The 16,459-nt window shown below is 45.3% G+C and overlaps 1 protein-coding gene across 1 annotated transcript in view; it reads right to left on the reverse strand.

Annotated features, from left to right (window-relative positions):
• Positions 1–1,919: 1,919 nt before the first annotated feature.
• Positions 1,920–16,459, reverse strand: part of LOC139420830 (RING finger protein 145-like) — a 29,134-nt gene continuing 14,594 nt past the window's right edge. The window contains exons 4-11 of the mRNA XM_071171169.1: positions 15,515–15,606; positions 7,636–7,871; positions 7,242–7,417; positions 6,838–6,978; positions 6,449–6,631; positions 5,700–5,847; positions 4,688–5,044; positions 1,920–4,279 (exon numbers count right to left, since the gene is read on the reverse strand). Coding sequence (XP_071027270.1) covers positions 3,809–4,279; positions 4,688–5,044; positions 5,700–5,847; positions 6,449–6,631; positions 6,838–6,978; positions 7,242–7,417; positions 7,636–7,871; positions 15,515–15,606 — 1,804 coding nt within the window. The 3' untranslated portion in view covers positions 1,920–3,808. The remainder of the gene's footprint in view (positions 4,280–4,687; positions 5,045–5,699; positions 5,848–6,448; positions 6,632–6,837; positions 6,979–7,241; positions 7,418–7,635; positions 7,872–15,514; positions 15,607–16,459) is intronic.

The following is a 16,459-nucleotide window of genomic DNA, read 5'->3' on the forward strand; positions in this document are numbered from 1 at the left end:
CTGTCAGCTGTGTGACATTATACAGTGAGGGAAAAAAGTACTTGATCCCCTGCTGATTTTGTACGTTTGCCCACTGACAAAGAAATGATCCGTCTATAATTTTAATGGTAGGTTTATTTGAACAGTGAGAGACAGAATAACAACAACAAAAATCCAGAAAAACACATGTCAAAAATGTTAGAAATGGATTTGCAGCGTTGTACGAGATCTTCAGTTTCTTGGCAATTTCTCACATGGAATAGCCTTCATTTCTCAGAACAAGAATAGACTGACAAGTTTCAGAATTAAGTTCTTTGTTTCTGGCCATTTTGAACCTGTAATCGAACCCACAAATGCTGATGCTCCAGATACTCAACTAGTCTAAAGAAGGCCAGTTTTATTGCTTCTTTAATCAGAACAACAGTGTTCAGCTGTGCTAACATAATTGCAAAAGTGTTTTCTAATGATCAATTTGCCATTTAAAATTATAAACTTGGATTAGCTAACACAACGTGCCATTGGAATACAGGAGTGACGGTTGCTGATAATGGGCCTCTGTACGCCTATGTAAATATTCCATAAATATTCCATCCAGCTACGATAGTCATTAACAACATTAACAATGTCTACACTGTATTACTGATCAATTTGATGTTATTTTAATAGGCCCAAAATGTCTAAGTGACCCCAAACTTTTGAACGGAAGTGTGTATGTATATATATATATATATACAGTGGGGAGAACAAGTATTTGATACACTCCCGATTTTGCAGGTTTTCCAACTTACAAAGCATGTAGAGGTCTGTACTTTTTATCATAGGTACACTTCAACTTTGAGAGACGGAATCTAAAACAAAAATCCATTTAAGTAATTAATTTGCATTCGGTATAACGCTCAATCCTTCGACAATATATGTGAATCCGACCATCACCCTTGGTGAGACAAAATTGCGACTGGTCAGTGAAGAGCACTTTTTTCAAGTACTGGTCGGGTCCAGCGACGGTGGGTTTGTGCCCATAGCCGACATTGTTGCCAGTGATGGTGAGGACCTGCCTTACAACAGGCCGACAAGCCCTCAGTCCAGCCTCTCTCAGCCTATTGCGGACAGTCTGAGCACTGATGGAGGGATTGTGTTCCTGGTGTAACTCGGGCAGTTGTTGCCATCCTGTACCTGTCCCGCAGATGTGATGCTCCGATGTACCGATCCTGTGCAGGTGTTGTTACACGTGGTCTGCCACTGCGAGAACGATCAGCTGTCCATCCTGTCTCCTTGTAGCGCCGTCTTAGGCGCCTCGCAGTACGGACATTGCAATTTATTGCCCTGGCCACATCTGCAGTTCTCATGCTTCCTTTACAGTATGCCTAAGGCACGTTCACACAGATGAGCAGGGACCCTGAGCATCTTTCTTTTTGTGATTTTCAGTCAGTAGAAAGGCCTCTTTAGTGTCCTAAATTTTCATAACTGATACCTTAATTGCCTACCGTCTGTAAGCTGTTAAGTGTCTTAACGACCGTTCCACAGGTGCATGTTCATTAATTGTTTATGGTCCATTGAACAAGCATGGGAAACAGTGTTTAAACCCTTTACAATGAAGATCTGTGAAGTTATTTGGATTATTACGAATCATCTTTGAAAGACAGGGTCCTGAAAAAGAGTTGTTTCTTTTTTTGCTGAGTTTTTATATATATATATATATATAACATATATGATGGAGGCGCAGCGGCTTTAACATAGCACCCCCTATCAGTCATCTAGTGTATATATAAATTATTGGTTCCAGCTAGTCTCGAGGCAGACTGCTTACTTCCGCAATCATTGAGGTCTAGCTATGCAAGATTAGGTTCCAGCCACGATAGTGCTTGCCTGGTGATGCTTAAGGTTGTGGCTTATTCATCCCCATGTTGAATAATCAAATGAACAACATTAAGAGCTAGTTCAGACTGCAGGTTAAAATTGGATGGTGGAATTTATTTGACATTCAATTTTGTACAATAAAGGCGACACCAGGCAAATTTCTCACCAAACAATACAGAAACTTGACTGGAATTCAGCATTCACAGAGCATGTCGTTCTTTTTGTATAAAAACAAAACAAAACAAAAATCGAAACAGAATTAAATTGTAGGTCTTCAACACAAAGAAACAAAATCCCAAACAGGAAAGCATTTCAAATGCTAAAAGAAGTCCTCTTCAAATGCCAATATCATGATGTATGTAAAATACTATTCACACTCTTAGCCGCTTCTCACAATTTACCTTCAAGAAAATGTGCTAAAGCCACCAACTCGCTACAACTTAATTTAAATGGAGCATTTGCAAGTTTGATCATACATAACATGTATTCATTCTCAAAGCTGTAACAAATGCCCAACAAAATACTGTTGAAGGTAAATTCAGTGCTGACAACCTCTCTCAATCTGTGACCTTCAACCCTTCACACTTACACCTATAGAGGACACTGAAGTGTTCACACAAGCCTCAGATCACTTCATATTTGGGCGGTGCAGCTTTAACACTTTATGGCAGGCATATCAAAAGTCCTTTTCATATAATATATGAACGGTTATATACACACACACATTTATAGGTCTTTCCTCGTACAAACCAAACATATTTAGTACCTGACAAAAAAAAAACTTTGGGACGTCGCTATAAATGACATTAGTGCAAATGTCATAACAGGTGGGCTACATATCATGAAAATAAAGGTTCCTACAGCTACCAGACGGTGACAGCGTGCAAGCCTAAGCGTGCGTATAAAGCTTCTACGTCAAGTGCTATGTCTGTTCTCTTCAGTATTTGAATGTCAACCACACATCCGGTGTGTGTTTGTGTCTCCGACCTGCACAGCGCCTTTCCCACCCTGTGCCCTTACTCGGTAAGGTTGTTGGGCAACAGATCATCAAGGTGAGGGAGGGTGGGCCACAAGGCCAGGAGAGGGTCGGCGAGGCCCAACCTGGTTCGGAAGGAGGGAAAACACTTGGGAGTGGCAAAATAGTGAGCTAACGTTAAGTGACCTAAAGAGGGGAAAAGGTGTGTGAAATATGTTGAACGAGAGTTAATGGAATCTCAAATGTTATATTTTGACTGTTTGTCTTACACTAGATAGATGTACAGTATAATGACTGTCAACTGTCAAATAGCTGCATTTTGTTGTTCATCTAAACTCAGTGGCCGTGTTGTTATTGCCCGCCCTGAGAGTGGAAGGTTGTGAGTTTGATCCCCGGCCGAGTCATACGATAAAGATTAAAAAATGGGAACACCAATTAGTCTCTGCTTGGCACTCAAGAGTTTAAGAGATCGATTGAGGGTAAAGCCCTGCGATAGACTAGCGTCCTGTCCAGGGGGTGTACTTGTACATCGACCTGCCTCACGCTTCAGAAACAGGAGATAGGCTCCTGCTCCTATGAGCCGTTCCGACTAGCACAAGCCAAGGCTCATGCACGGCTACTGACTTATTTTGATGCTAAGTGAGAGAAATCGTTGCAGATTTCTCAGTGAAATTATATGGAGGTTCAGTATGGCATCACTCAAGTCTGCGTCAGATTTCATACATGAAATCCTATAGGATTAATAACCATGAAATGTACTTGAATGAAATGAATTAACCATGAAATGAAGTAGCCATGAAATGTTAATGAATGACATTTAAGACCATACTTTAAGTAACAGGCAACAAATAGATAAGGGTTTGTTAAGGGGAAGGTGTTGGATAGTGGCAATAGGGAAAGTCCAACAGTTAACCTGTCATGGCGAAGTCGTACGTATTAGCCACTTGAGGATGAATAGTCTTTAGCTGTGTGTGAGGAGGCGTGCATGAGCGAGGCTCAGAGGCAGCAGGGGCTGGCAGACCGTTGTAGTTCTAACTGCAGGTCAGCTGCACATGCTGTGGATGATGCTGCTTCAGGGCAGGTGGCAGACTGCTGGGGCTGGCGATGCCTGAGACATGACTCTCCTGAGCCCTGTGACGGACCTGCCTCCTCTGCCTGGCCCTCAAGCTCTGGGTCAGGGTTAGCATGGGAGGAAGAGGATCTGGCTTGGCTCTCTTCAACCGGAACACCGTTCTGAGTCACTGTTTTGTTCTCTTCGGCCACTGGCTCTCCTTGCCCAGCCTCTGCTGGGTTGGGATTGGCTGGAAGAATGTCCTGGGCAGGGGCAGCGGTGGCATTGGCGGGCTGTGATTGGCTCTTCAGCTGTTTGTGGCAGAGGGGGCAGGTCTCCTGTACGTAGAGCCACTTCTTGAGGCAGCCAGCGTGGAAGAAGTGACTGCAGGGGGTGATGACGGCAGACTTCATGTCCTGGAAAGGGAGACAGAATACTGGTTAACTACTGAAGGGCTACGGACAACCACAGAAGAGTCCACTACAATGCCTGGTGATGCTTTGTGGAAATATATCACAGTACACATCCTCATTAAAACTAACCTATCATTTTTTTATTTTTTATGTTTAGGTAACTTTCTTAAAATTCCAGTTGGAGGATTGCCAGAATCAGCAGGGAATAAGAAAAACATCTGGAATACCTCCACCAGGATTTCTGGAAAACCTGGGAATTTTGAGGAAGTTACCAGAATTTCACATCCCCTTAGGTCGCATTGAACCCCTTCATACCAGAAGAGGGCTATAAAACACATTTATCAGAACAATATTGGTGACCTACCAAACAGCATGCACACACACACCGGATACACACACACACTCTGTCACCTGATAGCAGATAGCACAGATGTCATTGTACTGCTCCAGCTGCAGGTCGGAAGCGGTGGGCAGGCTCTTGATCTTGTTGACGGCGTCTCGGCGCATCAGGAAGCTCTGCCAGCCCAGCTGGGCGCGCAGCCACACGTTGTAGTAGGAGTGGATGAAGATGATGGTGGAGCCCATCACCGTCCACTCCCCGAACACCGTCTCAGACACGCCGTAGGCCACCACCACGAGCGCCACCAGGAACTCCAGCAGCCGGTAGGTCCCGTTCACGTAGTAAATGACGTCATCCATGTTCTGTACGGGCTCCTTACGGACCTCCTCCACCATGAACAGGATGTAGATTAGCAGGGTGCCCAGCACCTAAGGGAGAAGGACATTGAGTGTGGGTGCTTCGTTTCACTTGTTTCGACACTAAAGGTCACTCTCACGTTGGGGCAAGCAGTTGGGGGTCAAGGGTTAGAATCACAGGTAATATATAGAACAAAAGTAGTAAGGTCTGCGGCCTTCCTTTTTTCTATTACAGATAGTCAACGCACCGGAATCTTCTAAAGGTCAACGCACCAGAACCCCATTTTAACAAAACAAAGTTGCTGGAATGCTGATCTTATCGGTTTCTACTACAGAAACCATTTCAGAACAATCTGAGATGTTGGGTTGCTGAAAACCCACAGGGTTTTTCTATATTTCACAGGGAATATATACTCACAGGTGGCCAGGGAATAGCAGGCACAGATACGGGAGCTTACAGTCCTTACCGTGCCCGTCACATCCCCATCACGGACCTGTGCAATATATCTCAGCACTAACGGAAAAGCCATCGTACCTTACATATGAAACATTGTTGACGTGTTCTTATGTCATTACTGCAAACAAACGGGCAAAGGATCCAGTGCACCAGCGGCTAAAAGGAACTCTTGAATTGGACAGACTACAGCGTGTATGTGTGTGTGTGTGTGTATGGGTGTGTCCATGGCGACAGAGCTTGAGGTGTGTGTGTGTGTGTGTGTGTGTGTACCTGCAGTGAGGTGAGGATGCTGGAGGAGATGATGATGAGGAGCCAGAAGTCCATGTGGAAGAACTGGCAGATCATGTAGGCCATGTAGGCTGGGAAGACCAGCAGGAAGAGGCACAGGCTCACGGCCCGGAAGTGCTTCCACAGGCTCCTGAACAGAGCGACAACCGACAGAGCTTTTACTAGGACAACGCCTCTGAGTGGCGTAATAAAGTTGTGTTGCACTGAATCATGTAGTTGTGGCATTTTGGACGGACTTCCATGTGAAAGTGAGGCCTTTTTATATTATGCTAGTGATCTTTTCATTCTCGCTGTGGATGACAAGCCCTGGTAGGCTTGGGCGATATACCGTATATCATTTTCAATACCGTGTGATTTTCAAAGCCTCGCGGGGGTTGCATGCTGCGCCACCGCTTATAAGTTAGAAGAAATCTATTTATATCCAGCGCAGGTCTTCAGCTATGCATTTGGTTTGCTAACTTGCTAGTTGAGTGGCTAGATGTCAAGATCAAGCTTCTTGGTTACAGCAGAGACATTCAATCCCCTCCTGGATCAAGATCCCCGTTGCCTAAATTGTTTTGTTCTTATTTTTTGTCAAATATACATATATTTTAAAAAAAATGCATATTTGGTAATACCGTATACCCCGGTATGGTAGAGAAACTAAAGGACCTTATGAATCTGGATACCGCACAACCCTAGGCCCTGGTCAAAGTAGTGAGACATTTCCAACTCAGCCTCGAGTATCTTACTTGTCCCGTGAGGCCCCCAGAGCCAGTACGATAGGGTCAGCTATCTCCAGCATGGACTGCAGGATGGAGGCCACCACGATGAAGAGGATGATACTGAGGAGGAAGGCTCGGTGGATGACCTGCAGCTCAATCAGACCCGTCTGCACAGCCAGGATCAGTAGCGTGATGCCCTCCGTCATTCCCCTGAGATGGTGAGAGACAGAGCAGGGGAGAAAAAAGAGAGAGAGAGAGAAAGAGAGATTCCTAAATAATGTGGTTCTTTCAGTCAGTCAGTCAGTCAAAAAAAAGAAAGAAGATTCCTCATTGTTCAAGCTATGGGTCAAATAACACACTTAACAGGCATAAACACACAACATAAAATGGGCTGAATGAGAATGCGGCTGACTGACCGATGCATGGTGTTGTCATTCATGAAGGCCCGGTAGCCCTGCAGGTAGAACTTGCAGAGGGTGAGGACGCCCAGCGCCACAAAGGACACGGTGAAGACCAGGCCCAGCAGGGAGTAGGGGGTGCTGCAGCACTCTGCAATACTGAAGGGACAGAAGGGGACCGTAAGAAAACTCACTAAACCAATTCAGAGATCATGTATGTATTTGTAATAGATGGCACGTCACATTCTCTTCGATTACGACAGACAGACATAATAAAGGACTGAAATTGTAGAACTTCAGATTAAATAATGTCGTGCAAAAGTTCCGTCAAAAACAGGTCGACTTGGGTATCCAACTTCTTGGATTCCACGAGAGAAGGGAAAAGGGTTTCTAGTGTTCTAGGAAGAGGTGCCCTGTCCCACCTGGTGAGGAAGAGGAAGAGCAACCTCTCTCTGGAGGTGGGCTTGTCGCGGCTACTGAAGTAGGTGTAGATCTGCAGGGCAAACAGCACCAGCCAGAAGCACATGAAGAGGACGGGCAGAACCAGCTGGTTCCACAGGGACATCCCCAGAGCCAGCAGCCCATACACCTCCACCACCTGGGCACAGGAGGACATGGAACAGAGGATGCCACAGACATTGTTAGCTATGAGAAATAAAAACACAGAGACAGCAGCAAACTGATAGATTTACAGTCTTGTGTGTGAAAGAAAAGTGACCATCGGGTGATCGAGTAGTCATTGAATCTCCTCCAGTCTAGAGCCAGCAGACACTTAGCTGGCGTGGAAATAATTCAGTGCCACGCAGACTATTTTACCTGCACCAGCTCCCTGTAGGCTGTCTTGGCCAGGTTGTAGGGCACCAGCAGGTTGGAGGCCAGGAAGTAGATGACCTCGAGGCCCGTGAAGATCATGGCGAAGCGGTTGATGAACACGATGGTCTCCAGGGGGACCAGGCAGAGGCGCGCCACCAGGGGGAGCAGGTGAGCAGAGAACAACCAGATCCTCTTGGTCTGCATGACGCAGGAGCACAGGGTGCACACCACCAGCTGAGCTGGAGAGAGAGGCGGGGGGGACAGGAGGGACGGTGTTAACACACTGCAGGTGAACGCCCAGTCTATAGGAACACACACCGTATCGGAACTGTGTAGTAACATGGAACAGCTGAATCTTAAAAGGGCGAGTGTTCCAAGATCTGACTTGCGGAGTCAAAATGTGCGACGCCCTCGAGGACAAATGAGGGCAAAAAAAAAAAAGGCACCTCAAAGAGTTCATTGAGGCCCGGAGCACGTGCATCTTGACCGCTACGTGCCCCAAGTTAACTCTGATGACACAGTGCTAAAGCATGTGACGGCACTAGAAAGCTAAGAGACTCGTCATCACGCGCTAGAGAAATGAGAGACGGAATGAGACACAGTGAAGTCATAACGTCAGATCCAGTCTGTCTCCAGGAGCTGGAGTGTGACGTCCCTGAGGCTGGTGATGACGGCACAGAGAGGCAGCACGTTCCCTAACGCTCTAGGGACTAGGCCAAGAGGTTTGTGCGTGCTCAGATTGAAGGTTTGTCTATTTGAGTGTCAGGCTTTTACATTTTGTTTTTATCAGAGTTGTATTTACTGTTTGTAAGAGCCTACTGCTCTCCTGTGTTAATGGGAAAACATGAACCCTCATTGCGACCCGCCTGCAGAACATGCGTGAAGATTTGAGTGTCCCTAGAAAGCAACTGTGCAGTACAGCAGTCAGGACTTATGGCTGAATGTGCATTGAGAGTAGCCTTACAGAAACACTTGGCTATCAGAGAAAAGTAACAAGTACTTATGTGATTGAACCTAAAAAGGCCAAAGTTCAACAATTGTCCCAAGCCAAGTCAGCACACCGTGCCAAAGGGAATCATCGATCAGTCCCTCCCTATGTAAAATGTTAGGGAAAGTGTTACTTAAAGTGGCACACCAGTCTAATTTTCACCCCATTTAACACCTGATTTACTTAACAAAACACACATCCCACCCCCAGGTGGTGAAGGTAACAGGAAACATCATAGGAAACATCATCTCCACTTCGCTGACCCTCAATACTGGGGCCCCACATGGGGTGTGTGCTCAGCGCCCTCCTGTACTCCCTGTTCACCCACGCACACCTCCAACTCAATAATCAAGTTTGCAGACGGCAACAGTAGTGGGCTTGATTATCAACAAAGACTAGACAGCTTACAAAGAGGTGAGGGCACTCGGAGTGTGGTGTCAGGAAAACAACCTCTCACTCAACGTCAACAAAACAGAGGAGATGATCGTGGACTTCAGGAAACAGCAGGGGAGCACCCCCCTATCCACATTGGAGGGCCAGCAGTGGAGAAGGTGGAACGTTTTAAGTTCCTTGGCGTACACATCACAGACAAACTGAAATGATCCACTCACACAGATAGTGTGGTGAAGGCATAATAGCGCTTCTTCAACCTATGGAGGCTGAAGAAATTTGGCTTGTCACCCAAAACCCTGACAAACTTTTACAGATGCACAATCGAGAGCATCCTGTCGGGCTGTATCACCGCCTGGTACGGCAACTGCACCGCCCTCAACCGCAAGGCTCTCCAGAGGGTGGTGCGGTCTGCACAACGCATCACTGGGGGTAAACTACCTGCCCTCCATGACATCTACAGCACCCGATGTCACAGGAAGGCCAAAAAGATCATCAAGGACATTAACCACCTGAGCCACTGCCTGTTCACAACGCTACCATCCAGAAGGCGAGGACAGTACAGGTGCATCAAAGCTGGGACCAAGAGACTGAAAAACAGCTTCCATCTCAAGGACATCAGACTGCTAAACAGCAATCACCAACTCAGAGAGGCTGCTGCCTGCATTGAGACCCAATCACTGGCCACTTATAAATAAATGGATCACTAGTCACTTTATACAATACACTCGATATAATGCCACTTTAATAACGTTTACATATCTTACATTACTCATATCATATGTATATACTGTATTTTATACCATCTATAGCACCTTGCCTATGCCGCTCGGCCATCGCTCATCCATATACTTACATGTACATTCACCCCTTTAGACTTGAGTGCATTTGGTAGGTGTTGGGGAACTGTTAGATTACTTGTTAGATATTGCTGCACTGTCAGAACTAGAAGCACAAGCATTTTACTGTACTTTACTGTATTTATACTTGGGATATTACTTTTCAACAGTAAAAGTACATTTTTAAAAATCACTGGAAGACATCTAAGGGTGCTCCTGTTTTCAAATGGTCAAAGTAGCAGTGTTTAGTAACAGAGAAGGATGAATCTTCTCAGCATCAGAAACAGATCATTGCGTAACTGCCAGTCATTTCACAGGAAGGCTTCCTATTCATGATGACACTCACTTCTCGCTTCTTCCCCTTATGGGCTTTCAGGGTTTCACTGAGCTCTCAAGCTAACACTATTGTGGGTCGGCTGTATTTTCAGAATAGGCAGAACCCACACCTCGGTAACATAAAACCTGACAGACACTAGTCGCACTACAGAACACCTGACACTCTTACGACAAGCAGCACAACAAGAAATACGTCAATGAGTGAGCAAGAAAGAGCCAGCAAGAGCGCGGGGAAAGACAGAGGCCTGTCTGAGTTGTGTGCGCTCCTATTGTACGGGAGACTGTGGTCACTCCCTCTCTCACTCTGTAGAAGCACCTTTGGCAACGAGAGAGAGCGAGGAGCTCTGCGGCAAACGGCACCTCAGATCGTCAGATTATACAGCACCCACTGCCAACCTCCTGAACTCTCCTCCCCTCGCTCCTCAGCCGCCTACCTTCTGCCTGACAGGATGAAGCAAAGGAACACGGCCTTTTCCTTTGTCTGAAAAGGTTCTAGGGCGAATAAAACTAGCTCGAGCACTCAGAAGACCGTTAGAATTGAACAATGGCCAGACAGGGAGAAGAAAAACAGAGCAGACTCGGAGACAAAGATAGGCGTTGGATTGATAAAAGGATGTAGAAGAAAATAGGATGTGGAAGAAAATATATATAAAATACTGTGAGTGATGAAGTGTACAATCACCATGTTATCGAGTAAAAGCAGACTTCAGGGCGACTACAAAGTGACTCATAGATTCTCAGAAAGTGGGGTAAGAGAAGTGTGGGGGTGTAAAGAGGCTGGTATGGGACCTGTGAGACTGTGGCCCAGTGGGACTGTTTAGTGAGTTAACTATGAGGTTGGTAGTGAAGGTGGGACTGTTTAATTACAGTGCCTTCATAAAGTACTCATACCCATTGAAGTATTCCACATTTTGTTGTCTTACAGCTTGAATTCAAAATTGATAAAATGTATTATTTTCTCACCTATCTACACACAATACCCCATAATGACAAAGTGAAAAACATGTTTTTAGTAATTGTAGCTAATTTATTGAATATGAAATACAGAAATCTCATTTACAGAAGTATTCACACCCCTGAGTTAATACTAAGTAGAAGCACCTGTGGCAGCAATTACAGCTGATTACTTCTGGGTAATTGTATAAGAGCTTTCCACACCTGGATTGTGCAACATTTGCCCATTATTTTTCACAATTCTTCAAGCGCTGTCAAATTGGTGTTTGATCATTGCTAGACATCTATTTTCAGGGCTTGTCATATATTTTCAAGTAGATTTAAGTCAAAACTGTAACTCAGCCCCTCAGGTACATTCACTGTCTTCTTGGTAAGCAACTTCAGTTTAGATTTGGCATTGTGTTTTAAATTGTTGTCCTGCTGAAATCTGAATTAATCTCCCAGTGTCTAGTTAAAAGCAGAACCAGATTCTCCTCTAGGATTTTGCCTGTGCTTCGCTCTAATTCCATTTATTTTTTATCCTGAAAAACTCCCCAGTCCTTAATGATTACAAGCATACCCATAACATAATGCAGCCACCACTATGCTTGAAAATATGGAGAGTGGTACTCAGTAATGTCTTGTATTGGATTTACCACAAACATAATACTTTGTATTCAGGACAAAAAGTGAATTGCTTTGCCACATTTTTTTGCAGTATTAAATCAAATCAAATCAAATTTTATTTGTCACATACACATGGTTAGCAGATGTTAATGCGAGTGTAGCGAAATGCTTGTGCTTCTAGTTCCGACAATGCAGTAATAACAAGTAATCTAACTAACAATTCCAAAACTACTGTCTTGTACACAGTGTAAGGGGATAAAGAATATGTACATAAGGATATATGAATGAGTGATGGTACAGAGCAGCATAGGCAAGATACAGTAGATGGTATCGAGTACAGTATGTACAAATGAGATGAGTATGTAAACAAAGTGGCATAGTTTAAAGTGGCTAGTGATACATGTATTACATAAGGATACAGTCGATGATATAGAGTACAGTATATACGTATGCATATGAGATGAATAATGTAGGGTAAGTAACATTATATAAGGTAGCATTGTTTAAAGTGGCTAGTGATATATTTACATCATTTCCCATCAATTCCCATTATTAAAGTGGCTGGAGTTGAGTCAGTGTCAGTGTGTTGGCAGCAGCCACTCAGTGTTAGTGGTGGCTGTTTAACAGTCTGATGGCCTTGAGATAGAAGCTGTTTTTCAGTCTCTCGGTCCCAGCTTTGATGCACCTGTACTGACCTCGCCTTCTGGATGATAGCGGGGTGAACAGGCAGTGGCTCGGGTGGTTGATGTCCTTGATGATCTTTATGGCCTTCCTGTGACATCGGGTGGTGTAGGTGTCCTGGAGGGCAGGTAGTTTGCCCCCGGTGATGCGTTGTGCAGACCTCACTACCCTCTGGAGAGCCTTACGGTTGAGGGCGGTGCAGTTGCCATACCAGGCGGTGATACAGCCCGCCAGGATGCTCTCGATTGTGCATCTGTAGAAGTTTGTGAGTGCTTTTGGTGACAAGCCGAATTTCTTCAGCCTCCTGAGGTTGAAGAGGCGCTGCTGCGCCTTCTTCACGATGCTGTCTGTGTGAGTGGACCAATTCAGTTTGTCTGTGATGTGTATGCCGAGGAACTTAAAACTTGCTACCCTCTCCACTACTGTTCCATCGATGTGGATAGGGGGGTGTTCCCTCTGCTGTTTCCTGAAGTCCACAATCATCTCCTTAGTTTTGTTGACGTTGTGTGTGAGGTTATTTTCCTGACACCACACTCCGAGGGCCCTCACCTCCTCCCTGTAGGCCGTCTCGTCGTTGTTGGTAATCAAGCCTACCACTGTTGTGTCGTCCGCAAACTTGATGATTGAGTTGGAGGCGTGCGTGGCCACGCAGTCGTGGGTGAACAGGGAGTACAGGAGAGGGCTCAGAACGCACCCTTGTGGGGCCCCAGTGTTGAGGATCAGCGGGGAGGAGATGTTGTTGCCTACCCTCACCACCTGGGGGCGGCCCGTCAGGAAGTCCAGTACCCAGTTGCACAGGGCGGGGTCGAGACCCAGGGTCTCGAGCTTGATGACGAGCTTGGAGGGTACTATGGTGTTGAATGCCGAGCTGTAGTCGATGAACAGCATTCTCACATAGGTATTCCTCTTGTCCAGATGGGTTAGGGCAGTGTGCAGTGTGGTTGAGATTGCATCGTCTGTGGACCTATTTGGGCGGTAAGCAAATTGGAGTGGGTCTAGGGTGTCAGGTAGGGTGGAGGTGATATGGTCCTTGACTAGTCTCTCAAAGCACTTCATGATGACGGATGTGAGTGCTACGGGGCGGTAGTCGTTTAGCTCAGTTACCTTAGCTTTCTTGGGAACAGGAACAATGGTGGCCCTCTTGAAGCATGTGGGAACAGCAGACTGGTATAGGGATTGATTGAATATGTCCGTAAACACAACGGCCAGCTGGTCTGCGCATGCTCTGAGGGCGCGGCTGGGGATGCCGTCTGGGCCTGCAGCCTTGCGAGGGTTAACACGTTTAAATGTCTTACTCACCTCGGCTGCAGTGAAGGAGAGACCGCATGTTTTCGTTGCAGGCCGTGTCAGTGGCACTGTATTGTCCTCAAAGCGGGCAAAAAAGTTATTTAGTCTGCCTGGGAGCAAGACATCCTGGTCCGTGACTGGGCTGGATTTCTTCCTGTAGTCCGTGATTGACTGTAGACCCTGCCACATGCCTCTTGTGTCTGAGCCGTTGAATTGAGATTCTACTTTGTCTCTGTACTGGCGCTTAGCTTGTTTGATAGCCTTGCGGAGGGAATAGCTGCACTGTTTGTATTCGGTCATGTTACCAGACACCTTGCCCTGATTAAAAGCAGTGGTTCGCGCTTTCAGTTTCACACGAATGCTGCCATCAATCCACGGTTTCTGGTTAGGGAATGTTTAAATTGTTGCTATGGGAACGACATCTTCAACGCACGTTCTAATGAACTCGCACACCGAATCAGCGTATTCGTCAATGTTGTTATCTGACGCAATACGAAACATCTCCCAGTCCACGTGATGGAAGCAGTCTTGGAGTGTGGAGTCAGCTTGGTCGGACCAGCGTTGGACAGACCTCAGCGTGGGAGCCTCTTGTTTTAGTTTCTGTCTGTAGGCAGGGATCAACAAAATGGAGTCGTGGTCAGCTTTTCAGAAAGGGGGGCGGGGCAGGGCCTTATATGCGTCGCGGAAGTTAGAGTAACAATGATCCAAGGTCTTTCCACCCCTGGTTGCGCAATCGATATGCTGATAAAATTTAGGGAGTCTTGTTTTCAGATTAGCCTTGTTAAAATCCCCAGCTACAATGAATGCAGCCTCCGGATAAATCGTTTCCAGTTTGCAGAGAGTTAAATAAAGTTCGTTCAGAGCCATCGATGTGTCTGCTTGGGGGGGGATATATACGGCTGTGATTATAATCAAAGAGAATTCTCTTGGTAGATAATGCGGTCTACATTTGATTGTGAGGAATTCTAAATCAGGTGAACAGAAGGATTTGAGTTCCTGTATGTTTCTTTCATCACACCATGTCACGTTGGCCATGAGGCATACGCCCCCGCCCCTCTTCTTACCAGAAAGATGTTTGTTTCTGTCAGCGCGATGCGTGGAGAAACCCGTTGGCTGCACCGCTTCGGATAGAGTCTCTCCAGTGAGCCATGTTTCAGTGAAGCAAAGGACGTTACAGTCTCTGATGTCCCTCTGGAATGCTACTTTAATGCCTTGCTGCTAACAGGATGCATGTTTTGGAATATTTCTATTCTATACAGCCTTCCTTCCTTTTCACTGTCAATTTGTTGTTTAGAATTCCCTGAGCGGTTTCCTCCTTCTACGGCAACTGAGTTAGGAAGGACGCCTGTATCTTTGTAATAAGGGTTCTTACAGATAATTGTATGTGTGGGGTAGAGATGAGGTAGTCATTCAAAAATCATGTTAAACACTATTATTGCACACGAGTGACTCTATGCAACTTACTATGTGACTTGTTAAGGAAATATTTACTTCTGAACTACTTCTGAACTTGGCTTCTGAACTCCTTGCCATAAAGGAGTTGATTACTCATACTCAAGACATTTCAGCTTTTCATATGCATTTGTAAACATTTCTAAAAACATAATTCCACTTTGACATTATGGGATATAGTGTGTCTAGGCCAGTGACAAAAAACAAACAATCTCAATTTAATCCATTTTAAATCCATTCTGTAACACAACAAAATCTGGAACAAGTGAACGGGTGTGAATACTTTCTGAAGGCACTGTATCTGCCTGTGAGGGTGGTGGTGAAGGTGGGACTGTGTTTAGTTAGTTACCTATGAGGGCGGTGGAGAAACGGTTCATGGACAGCGCCTCCAGGTAGAGCGGTCCCTCGTACCCGGAGTCCAGCTCACTGCGGACATAATCCCTGAAACACGAAGACAACACAGTCAGAGCTCAGCTCTTGCAGTCCCACCTGCTGTCTTCTGTCCTCACTGGTTAAAACACAGAACCACGCCTCAGAGAATTCAATAAGAGTTAAAGCACAATCAAGGCCAGTAGAAGCCACCAATAGTCCGGAGCCAGAATCATAATATGGTCAGAAAGTCACTACTGTAATACCGGTAACTGTTTTATGTAGAAGTCGACCGTTTATGATTTTTCAACACCGATACCGATTATTGGAGGACCAAAGAAAACGATACCAATTAATCGGACGATTTTTTTTTTTAATGTATTTGTAATCATGACAATTACAACAGTACTGAATGAACACTTATTTTAACTTAATATAATACATCAATAAAATCAATTTACCCTCAAGTAAATAATGAAACATGTTAAATTTGGTTTAAATAATGCAAAAACAAAAGTGTTGGAGAAGAAAGTAAAAGTGCAATATGTGCTATGTAAGAAAGCTAACGTTTCAGTTCCTTGCTCAGAACATGAGAACATATGAAAGCTGGTAGTTCCTTTTAACATGAGTCTTCAATATTCCCAGGTAAGAAGTTTTAGGTTGTAGTTATTATAGCAATTTCAGGACTATTTCCCTCTATACCATTTGTATTTCATTAACCTTTACCTATTAGATGTTCTTATAGGCACTTTAGTATTGCCAGTGTAACAGTATAGCTTCCGTCCCTCTCCTCGCTCCTCCCTGGGCTCGAACCAGGAACACTACGACAACAGCCACCCTCGAAGCAGCGTTACCCATGCAGAGCAAGGGGAACAACTACTAGAAGGCTCAGAGTGAGTGACGTTTGAAACGCTATTAGCGCGCG

This window comes from Oncorhynchus clarkii, chromosome 12, assembly GCF_045791955.1.
Source record: "Oncorhynchus clarkii lewisi isolate Uvic-CL-2024 chromosome 12, UVic_Ocla_1.0, whole genome shotgun sequence".
In the NCBI taxonomy this organism is placed as follows: domain Eukaryota; kingdom Metazoa; phylum Chordata; class Actinopteri; order Salmoniformes; family Salmonidae; genus Oncorhynchus; species Oncorhynchus clarkii.